This window comes from Bombina bombina, chromosome 3, assembly GCF_027579735.1.
Source record: "Bombina bombina isolate aBomBom1 chromosome 3, aBomBom1.pri, whole genome shotgun sequence".
Taxonomy (NCBI): Eukaryota; Metazoa; Chordata; class Amphibia; order Anura; family Bombinatoridae; genus Bombina; species Bombina bombina.
In genome coordinates, this window is record NC_069501.1 from 505,898,191 (window position 1) to 505,909,730 (window position 11,540).

General features: G+C 40.2%; 1 protein-coding gene across 6 annotated transcripts in view; it reads left to right on the forward strand.

Moving 5' to 3' along the window:
* The window catches only part of SYNRG (synergin gamma), a 402,787-nt gene that overhangs the window by 298,050 nt on the left and 93,197 nt on the right, over window positions 1–11,540 (forward strand). For all 6 annotated transcript variants that reach the window (XM_053706889.1, XM_053706890.1, XM_053706891.1 and 3 more), the window contains one exon: window positions 2,646–3,200. In XM_053706889.1, the coding sequence (XP_053562864.1) occupies window positions 2,646–3,200 (555 nt within the window). The remainder of the gene's footprint in view (window positions 1–2,645; window positions 3,201–11,540) is intronic.

Genomic DNA, 11,540 nt, shown 5'->3' on the forward strand with positions numbered 1-11,540 from the left:
GAGGTTGGTCAAGACTGCAAACTGTTTCATTTGTGATGCAGCTGTTGAAATGACTTGCATCAATACGAAAAGTGCTACTATTAATTTTCTGGCTAGTAGAGCCTTATAGCTCAATCCATGATCTGCTGATATGGTATCAAAATGCAGACTTTTTCCCCCTTCCTTTCCAGGGAAAGATTTTGTTTAGACCTGGACTAAATGCTATGACTGTCACTGGAGGTAAAGGAGCTTTCCTGCTGCAGGACAAAAAAAGCTAATGGCAGGGTTAATTCCGCTGGACATTTTCACTCCTTTCATCAATCCGAGATACCAAGATCCTCCTCCTCAGTGTCTCAAAAGTCAGACACTCCAAGTCCACGTGGAAGCCTGATTCCTCTTGGTCTATATCCAAAAGTGTGATAAGTCACCCCATCCCCCAAATTTGCATGAAGCTGTGGCCCCAATCTAGATGAGATTCTAATGGGAGGCTATGTGAGTCTTTTTCAGGAGACTTGGGAAAAATTGGTTCAGGACTCTTGAGTTCTGAACATAATGTTCCAGGGGTAGGCTTTTGGTCTCAACCTTCTCCTGGAAGATTCCTCCTGACTCGTTATAAAATATCCTTTAAGGCCAGAGCTTTCTTGGCATTTTTAACAGACCAGGAGTGATTGTTCCAGTCCCTTTAGAGGAACAGAATGAAGGGTTCTATGCCAACCTTTTCATTGTTCCGAAGAAAGAATGATTTTTAGGCACATTTTTTATATAAGCAAATTTCTGAAAGCTCAAAGTGTAGACGTTACCCACTATACTTCCTTTAGTGCAGGAGGGTCAATTTATGTCCTCCATAGACATAAGATACCTATTTGCTTATCCTTGTATGGTACCAACAATCTTAACAAAGACATTTCTCAAAGCTCTCTTGACGGTAGTGAGAGCTTAGGGAAATGTGGTAGCTCCTTACCTAGACGACATTGTGGTACAGGCTACCTCTCCAGCTAGCTAAGGAACATACAAGCAAAATTTTCAGGTTTGTTTAATTCACAGTTGGAAAATGTAACCTCCCAAAGAAAGGCTTTCATTTCTAGGTTTCATAATAGATTCAGTATCCATGAAACTGTGTCTCATGGACCAACACAGACTCAAGTAGTAGAAGGTATGTGCTCTTCTCCAACTCGCTTATCTTAGCATAGTCCTTTAATGCATGGAGTAGGTCTCATGGTAGCCGCTTCAGATGCCATGTCTTTTTTGCCAAATTCCATTTATATCCTCTAAGTCTATGACTAAATATGTTGCAACAGTGCAATGGAAATTACAAGGATCTGCCTCAAAGGATCTCCTTAGACTTCAAGACAAAGCAATCCTTAACACGAATGATTGTAGTCTTACCCAGGGGCTTCCTTTCTCCTGCCTACTTGGGTGTTGATTACCATGAATGCTAGCCTATAGGGTTGGTGTGCAGTCTAGGACTCATGGAGAGTTTGGCCTCTTTGGGAGGCGAGGTTACCAATCAATATCTTGGAACTCTGCACAATCTTCAGTGCACTCTAGAGCTATCCCCTGTTAAGACAGGAGTCATTTCTGAGGTTTCAATCAAACATGGTCACTGGGGGGTGGCTTACATCAATTACCAAGTCAAGTTAGCAATGAAAGAAGATAGTCTGCATTTTGACTTGTGGGAAGCAGACTTTCTCAGTCATCAGTAACTTAACCTTGGATGCTTTTAGTAGGGAAGTTCTGCAGGCCACTGTGCCTGTTTAGTTCTATTTATGCCTTTTTCTGTTACCCATCCTTTTTCATGGTTGTTGTGGATTTCACTACTTAGGAATAGGATCCCACATGTGATGGATTGTGTACTTTCACCATGTAATTAAAAAAAACAAATGTATGCTTACCTGATTAAAAAAAAAAAAAAATTGAGTGAAAGTCCACAAGACGCACCCTTGTTTTCTGTATAGTTGGCGACTTTACCAGTTTGCACTTTACTTATCCTGCTTTATCTTTCCTACGTTTCTAAATTCTTCCTTTCTCTTGGCCATATACATGGATGAGGAATTATGGGAAGTGGGAAGGATTAAACGCTCGGTTATGTTGTATGTTTTGCCTTTTCCTAGTTGACTGGACTTTAATTCTACATGTGACCAATTGTGGATCCTTGCCATCATGAACGAAATTAATTTATCAGGTAAGAATACATTTTTTTTATTTTTTTAGGTGACATTGTCTTATAAATATTTTAATTCTAAATCATAATAATGTTGAAATCTACTACCATCCTTTTTTACATTTATACAGCTAGAATAGGCAGATCTGGATCTCAGTACATTCTTATTTTTATGCTCCTCACTATCTCACAAATAGGCTTAATACCCCTGGTTTTGTAGTGTGAACTATTTATTGCAATTGTGTTAAATTCTCGACAAATTGATTTGCTGTAATAATTTTTGATAAACTGAAATCTTAAGTAAAGCACACCAAACATAAATATGAATTATTGTAATATTCCTATCTGTGTTGATGGTTTTTTGAATTTATTTTCCGTCACATTGTCTACATTACTGTACAACAAAACACCTCAAGACTATTTAAGTAAGATATATGGCTAGCATTGAGATCTGGTAAGGTGTGCTTATATGTTTTCTACATTTGAGGTCCTTTTGTCATTTTAGATGTAGATGATTTTAAAGACACAAATGACAACAATGGTTCTGCACTAAGCAGCCTGGCAAACTATGACTGGACAGAGAAAAATGAAGTAGTAAACCAGAACAAAAAGCAATCAGACTTCTTCCTTAGCACAGATTGTGGTCTCCGTTCTTCTACATCCATTTTCCAAAAAAAAGAAACTTCATTTGGGAGTTCGGAAAACATCACTTTGACAACAATTTCAAAAGTAACTACATTTTCAAGTGATGACTATGTTCAAGAGAACAGTATCCAAAATGATACAAGCACCAAACTGCCAGCTGAAGAACAGACTAGTAGTTTATTCAAGACTGCTATTGAGGATGTTTCTGGTTTTGGACAAGATACTGATGGCCTTGAACAATCTCCTAGTCATATTTCTGGAGAGCAAAGAAACACAGATGACTTTGGTGAATTTCAGAGAGAAAAGCCAAAAATAAGTAAATTTGACTTTTTAATGGCTAATTCTCAAGGAAAATTGAAATCAAGTGAAGAAATGATCAGGAGTGAACTTGCAACTTTAGACCTCTGTGTGCAAGGTAAGTTTGCATAAGTTTGAGTTATGAGTTTACCTTCTTTTGATAAAAGGCAAAAGAACAAGATCTCATTTTATTTCTAGTCAAAACTTCTCATATACTTAGACCGCTCAGCATCATACGTTTATTTTTACCTTCCTTTCCTCACACTGTCAATGTGGTGCATGCTCTGCAATGTACATTGTAAATATGGAGATGCACATCAGTTGTTCTGTGCTGCAATGTTAATTTAAACATCTGTTAAGGCAGTGTTTTTCAACCAGTGTGCCGTGAGAGATCCTCAGGTGTGCCGCGGCAGACTGACAACAGTGCGGGAGTGTCCCTCTTTCAAATTTTGAAATATTGGGAGGTATGTGACAGGCTCATCAGGCATCATTTACAACCATGACACTGACATTCATTCACAGACAATGATTATGATTGTTTGTGAATGAATGTCAATATGTCATGTATAGTTTGTAGGAGGCACGGCATGACAGCACAGCACATATATATATCCTGTATTAGGCTACAATGTGTGATTTTCTAAAATCTTGGTATGGTGGTGTGCCGCAGGATCTTTTAATGTAAAAAAGTGTGCCACAGCAAAAAAAAGGTTGCAAATCACTGTGTTAAGGACACCACAGAGTTTATCTTTTAAAGGGACAGTCTGTTTTTATTTTTTATTGTTTAAAAGGATAGATAACACCTTTACTACCATTTCCCCAGCTTTAAATAACCAACATTGTTATATTAATACACATTATAACTTCTAAGTTTGCCTATTTCTATCCTCTGCAGGCCGCCCCTTATCTTAGTGCTTTTTATTAGGTTTTTAAATCTTGCACAACAGCCAGACAGTGCTAGTGTTTGTGTGTGTCATATAGATGAAATTGTGCTCAATCCCATGAAGAATGATAATGTTTACACAAGAACCAGCACTAATTGGATAAAATGCAAGTTTTTAAAAAGCACAGATAAGGGGCAGTCTGCAGTGGATTAGATATAGGTAGTCATAGAGTTAAAAAATATATTAATATAACCGTGTTGGTTATGCAAAACTGGGGAATGGGTAATAAAAGGATTATCTACCTTTTTAAGCAATAGCCATTTCAAGTAGACACCTTTAATGTCAAACAGCCATAGACAGCCCAATATATAATTTAAAGAATGTTATGGTGTACTCGTATAAAAAAAAATCCAGAATTCAAGCTGAACACTTGTGAGTAAAAGTGTGGGCACATATAAAACATAACTATCCAAATTATACTTTTAAGCAAACTATTATGTTTTTTTTTAATATTTTACATATAAACTAATATTGTACTTTAAGTGACATGTTCCACAAATAAGCCATATCTGCAACATGGTTTTTCAAAAAGGTTTTTTGACACCCCTGATCTCATTAAAATGAAATGACACCCTTGGCTATTTTTTTGTATTAAACTTTTTTTTTTAATTTAAATTGATAACATACATATGGTAAATTTCAGTATGATACATAGTCATAATACAATTCTAACAAAATGATCACCTATTCATGCTGCAAAAATATAGAATTCCGGTAATTTAGTTTTTTTACAGAAAAGTAAAAATTAAACCATAAGTCTAATAGAGCATGCAATTTTTAAACAGTGTTCCAATTTAATTTTATTATAAAATTTGCTTTGCTTGCTTGGTATCCTTTGTTGAAAAGTAAACCGGGGTAGGTTGATAGGATCATGCACGCGTCTATAGCAGTCTATGGCAGCAGTTTTTGTTACAATGTATAACACTGCAATAAACACTACTGCCAGATGGCTAAAGACACATGCACAGTCCTGAGCTCACCTAGGATTACTCTTTAACAAAGGATACCAAGAGAACTAAGCACAATTTATAATATAAGTAAATTGGAAAGTGGTTTAAAATGATGTGCTCTATCTAGTCAATTTAAGTTTAAAGGGATAGTATAGTCAAAATTAAACTTTCATGATTCAGATAGAACATGCAATTTTAAGAAACTTTCTAATTTACTCCTATTATCAAATTTTCTTTGTTCTCTTGGTATCTTTATTTGAATGTAAAGCATAGAATCCAGCCCATTTTTGGTTCAGCACCTTGGTAGTGCTTGCTGATTGGTGTCTAAATGTATCCATCCAATTAGCAAGCTTCCCAGGTGCTGAACCAAAAATGGGCTGGCTACTAAGCTTACGTTCAGGCGTTTTGAAATAAAGATACCAAGAGAACAAAGAAAAATTGATAATAGGAGTAAATTAGAAAGTTGCTTAAAATTGCATGCTCTATCTGAATCATGGAAGTTTATTTTTGACTAAACTGCCCCTTTAATTTTAACTTTACTGTCCCTTTTAAATACTTTCAACTTTACATTTAAAGGAGAATTTTTTTTTTTGAATATCTATAGATATAAATTCTTTAAAGGGATATGATACCCAAAGGTAGAAGCACTTGAAAGTGTCGCAACATATCTGCAAAAACAGAATTTATGCTTACCTGATAAATTACTTTCTCCAACGGTGTGTCCGGTCCACGGCGTCATCCATTACTTGTGGGAAATGTTCTCCCCCACAGGGAAAGGCAAGGAGAGCACACAGCAAGAGCTGTCCATATAGCTCCCCCTCTGGCTCCGCCCCCCAGTCATTGGACCGACGGTTAGGAGAAAAAGGAGACTATAGGGTGCCGTGGTGACTGTAGTGTATAAAGAAAAAATTTTCAACCTGATTTAAAAAAAAAAAAAAACCAGGGCGGGCCGTGGACCGGACACACCGTTGGAGAAAGTAATTTATCAGGTAAGCATAAATTCTGTTTTCTCCAACATTGGTGTGTCCGGTCCACGGCGTCATCTATTACTTGTGGGAACCAATACCAAAGCTTTAGGACACGGATGAAGGGAGGGAGCAAATCAGGTTACCTAAACAGAAGGCACCACGGCTTGCAAAACCTTTCTCCCAAAAACAGCCTCCGAAGAAGCAAAAATATAAAATTTGTAGAATTTGGCAAAAGTGTGCAGAGAAGACCAAGTCGCTGCCTTACATATCTGGTCAACAGAAGCCTCGTTCTTAAAGGCCCATGTGGAAGCCACAGCCCTAGTAGAGTGAGCTGTGATACGGTCAGGAGGCTGCCGTCTGGCAGTCTCATAAGCCAAGCGGATAATGCTTTTCAGCCAGAAAGAGAGAGAGGTAGCAGTAGCTTTTTGACCTCTCCTCTTACCAGAGTAAACTACAAACAAGGATGAGGTTTGTCTAAAATCTTTTGTTGCTTCTAAATAGAACTTTAAAGCACGAACAACATCTAAATTGTGTAATAAACGTTCCTTCTTTGAAACTGGATTCGGACACAAAGAAGGAACAACTATTTCCTGGTTGATGTTCTTGTTGGAAACAACTTTTGGAAGAAAACCAGGCTTAGTACGCAAAACAACCTTATCTGAATGGAACACCAGATAGGGTGGATCACACTGCAAAGCAGATAATTCAGAAACTCTTCTATCAGAAGAAATAGCAACCAAAAACAGAACTTTCCAAGATAGTAGCTTGATATCTATGGAATGTAAAGGTTCAAACGGAACCCCTTGAAGAACTGAAAGAACTAAATTTAGACTCCAAGGAGGAGTCATGGGTCTGTAAACAGGCTTGATTCTAACCAAAGCCTGAACAAAATCTTGTACATCTGGCAAAGCTGCCAGTCGTTTGTGCAACAAGACGGATAATGCAGAAATCTGTCCTTTTAGAGAACTAGCTGACAATCCTTTATCCAAACCTTCTTGGAGAAAGGAGAGAATCTTTGGAATTTTAATCTTACTCCAGGAGAATCCTTTGGATTCACACCAACAGATATATTTTTTCCATATTTTATGGTAAATCCTTCTAGTCACAGGTTTTCTGGCTTGGACCAGAGTATCAATCACAGAATTTGAAAACCCACGCTTGGATAAAATCAAGCGTTCAATTTCCAAGCAGTCAGCTGCATAGAAACTAGATTGGGATGTTCGAATGGACTTTGTACTAGAAGGTCCTGTCTCAAAGGTAGCTTCCATGCATGGTGGAGCCGATGACATATTCACCAGGTCTGCATACCAAGTCCTGCGTGGCCACGCAGGAGCTATCAGAATCACAGAGGCCTTCTCCTGTTTGATCCTGGCTATGAGCCTGGGGAGGAGAGGAAACGGTGGAAACACATATGCTAGGTTGAACGACCAAGGCGCCACTAATGCATCCACTAGAGTCGCCTTGGGATCCCTGGATCTGGACCCGTAGCAAGGAATCTTGAAGTTCTGACGGGACGCCATTAGATCCATGTCTGGAATGCCCCATAATTGGGTTAACTGAGCAAAGACCTCCAGATGGAGTTCCCACTCCCCCGGATGGAAAGTCTGACGACTCAAATAGTCCGCCTCCAAGTTGTCTACTCCTGGGATGTGAATAGCAGATAGATGGCAGGAGTGATTCTCTGCCCATTGGATTATCTTGGTTGCTTCCTTCATCGCTAGGGAACTCTTTGTTCCCCCCTGATGATTGATGTACGCAACAGTCGTTATGTTGTCCGACTGAAATCTTATGAACCTGGCTTCCGCTAGCTGAGGCCAAGCCAGGAGCGCATTGAATATAGCTCTTAGTTCCAAAATGTTTATCGGGAGAAGCAACTCTTCCCACGACCATAGGCCCTGAGCTTTCAGAGAGTCCCAGACCGCGCCCCACCCCAAGAGGCTGGCGTCGGTCGTGACGATGACCCACTCCGGTCTGCGGAAACTCATTCCCTGAGACAGGTGATCCTGGGTCAACCACCAGAGAAGTGAGTCCCTGGTTACCTGGTCTACTTGAATTTGGGGAGACAAGTCTATATAGTCCCCATTCCACTGATTGAGCATGCACAGCTGTAATGGTCTTAGATGAATTCGAGCAAAAGGAACCACATCCATTGCTGCGACCATTAGTCCTATTACTTCCATGCATTGAGCTATGGAGGGTTGAGGAATAGAGTGAAGAACTCGACAAGCTTTTAGAAGTTTTGTCTTTCTGACGTCTGTGAGAAAGATCTTCATTTCCACAGAATCTATTATTGTTCCCAGAAAAGGAACCCTTGTGGACGGTGACAGTGAACTTTTTTCTATGTTCACTTTCCACCCGTGAGATCTGAGAAAAGCCAACACAATGTCTGTATGAGCCCTCGCTTTGGAAAGAGACGACGCTTGGATTAGGATGTCGTCTAGATAAGGTGCTACAGCGATGCCCCTCGGTCTTAGGGCCGCTAGAAGGGACCCTAGCACCTTTGTGAAAATTCTGGGAGCGGTGGCTAAACCGAATGGAAGAGCCACAAACTGGTAATGTTTGTCCAGAAAGGCGAACCTCAGGAACTGATGATGAGATTTGTGGATTGGGATATGCAGATACGCATCCTTTAGATCCACGGTAGTCAAAAATTGACCCTGCTGGATTGTTGGTAAGATTGTCCGAATGGTTTCCATCTTGAAGGATGGAACTCTGAGGAACTTGTTTAATATCTTTAAATCCAGAATTGGCCTGAAAGTTCCCTCTTTTTTGGGAACCACAAACAGGTTTGAGTAAAACCCTAGACCTTGTTCCCCGGAGGGGACTGGGTTTATCACTCCCATCTTTGATAGGTCTCTTATACAATGTAAGAATGCCTGTTTCTTTATCTGGTCTGAAGATAAGCGAGACAGGTGGAACCTTCCCTTTGGAGGAAGTCCCTTGAATTCTAACAGGTATCCCTTGGAAACTATCTCTAGTGCCCAGGGATCCAGAACATCTCTTGCCCAAGCCTGAGCGAAGAGAGATAGTCTGCCCCCTACCAGATCCGGTCCCGGATCGGGGGCTACCCCTTCATGCTGTCTTGGTAGCAGCAGCAGGTTTCTTGGTTTGTTTACCCTTGTTCCAGCCTTGCATGGGCTTCCAAGCGGGTTTGGGCTGGGCCGCGTTACCTTCTTGTCTAGCGGCAGTGGAGTTATTAGCCGGTCCGTTCCTGAAATTGCGAAAGGAACGAAATTTAGACTTTTTCTTAGCCTTAAAAGGTCTATCCTGTGGGAGGGCATGGCCCTTACCCCCAGTGATGTCTGAAATAATTTCCTTCAATTCCGGCCCAAAAAGGGTCTTACCCTTGAAAGGAATATTCAGTAACTTAGTCTTGGACGACACATCTGCCGACCAGGATTTTAGCCAAAGCGCCCTCCGCGCTACTATAGCAAAACCTGATTTTTTCGCCGCCAATTTCGTTATTTGAAAGGCGGCATCCAATATAAAGGAATTCGCTAACTTTAATGCGTGAATTCTCTCCATGACTTCTTCATAGGAAGTCTCTTTCTGGAGCGACCTTTCTAGTTCTTCGAACCAAAAGGACGCCGCTGAAGTGACAGTAATAACACACGTAGCTGGTTGAAGGATGAACCCTTGCTGAACAAAAATCTTTTTAAGCAATCCTTCCAATTTTTTATCCATAGGATCTTTGAAAGCGCAGCTGTCCTCTATAGGAATAGTTGTGCGCTTCGCTAGTGTTGAAACAGCTCCCTCAACCTTCGGGACCGTTTGCCATGCGTCCCTTCTAGGGTCTACTATGGGAAACATTTTCTTAAATATAGGAGGTGGGGCAAAGGGTACACCTGGCTTCTCCCACTCCTTTTCCACTATGTTCGCTACCCTCTTAGGTATTGGAAAAGCGTCGTCGTGCACTGGGACCTCTAAAAATTTGTCCAATTTGCACAACTTCTCTGGTACTACCATGGAATCACAGTCATCCAGAGTAGCTAATACCTCCTTAAGCAAAGCACGGAGATGTTCTAGCTTAAACTTAAATGCCACTAGATCAGGTTCTGCCTGTTGAGAAATTTTTCCTGAGTCTGAAATTTCACCCTCAGACAGCCCTTCCCTCACAGCCAATTCCGATTGATGTGAGGGTAAAATAGATAAGGCATCGTCAGCGTCTGATTGTTCATCCTTTTTATCTGTTTTTAAAACTGAACAATCACGCTTTCTCTGAAAAACTGGCAGTTTGGATAAAAGATTTGCTATAGAATTATCCACTACTGCTGATAATTTTTGCATAGAAATAAGCACTGGCGCGCTAGGTGTCTCCTGCGCGGGCAAAGCTGGTGTAGACACAGAAGGAGAGGATGTAGAGCTATCCCCACTACCTTCATTAGATAAATCATCTTGGGTAACATTATGAAAAATAACAGAGCTGTCCTGATTTTGTTTGGACGCTATGGCGCAATTATCACAAACACTCGAAGGGGGAACCACATTTGTCTCTATACACACAGAACATAGGTTATCTGATGGAACAGACATGTTAAACAGATTTAGGCAGGCAAACAATGCAATAAAAACAATTTTAAACAAAAACGTTACTGTCTCTTTAAATAATAAAATGACACATTTATTTCTGAATGTTCAAAAAACTATGAAGGCAATATCTGATTTTATTTTCTGAAATTTGGACCCCAGTGTCTTAATGCTTAGAAAGTATTGCACAGCAAATTTGGAGACTCTAGCTCTTAAAACAAGGAAACCGGAGCTAATTGTTGGATTTAACCGTTTTTACACACCACAATCCCAGCTACAGCCTTGCTGCAGCTTTTTACCTTCCTTAGGGGTCACCATTCACAGAAAAAAGCCTTTTGGAGTCACTTTCTGAACCACAGGACCCTCTCACATGAATCTGCATGCACTGCCTTGAAATTCAACTGCACAGCTGAAGTGCCAAAATGAGGCTTCCTCCCTCAGCACACTAGAGTGAAGGGGCCTTCCTGACTAGATTTAGGTGTCTAAAACAAGCCAGATCAATAAAAAACGTTCCCAAGTGTATGTGAGCTTATAAAATATTTCAAATGGTATAATATTGTAATAAAAACCAATCGATTTAGCCCCTAACAGTGTCTACCAGCATAAAAAACAAAAAGGGGAAGCCTGTTATCTTTTTTGCTGAGGTGAAAGAAAAATGGCTTACCGTTTCCCCTGAGGGGAAAAATGACTGTCATCTAGCATTAGCCTGTGTTGTTAGAAGGAGACTAGTCATACCTGAAGCAGATGAGTCTGCAAACTGTTACCCCCAATTGAAGTTCTCTTGTTTCAACAGTCCTGCGTGGTAACAGTAATGGATTTTAGTTACTTGTGCTAAAATCATAGCCCTCTTAAACAGAAATCTTCATCACTTTTCTGTTATAGAGTAAATAGTACAAGCCAGCACTATTTTAAAATAACAAACTCTTGATAGAAGAATAAAAAACTACAACTAACACCACAAACTCCTCGCCATCCCCGTGGTAGATGCTACTTGTTCAGAGCGGCAAGGAGAATGACTGGGGGGCGGAGCCAGAAGGGGAGCTATATGGACAGCTCTTGCTGTGTGCTC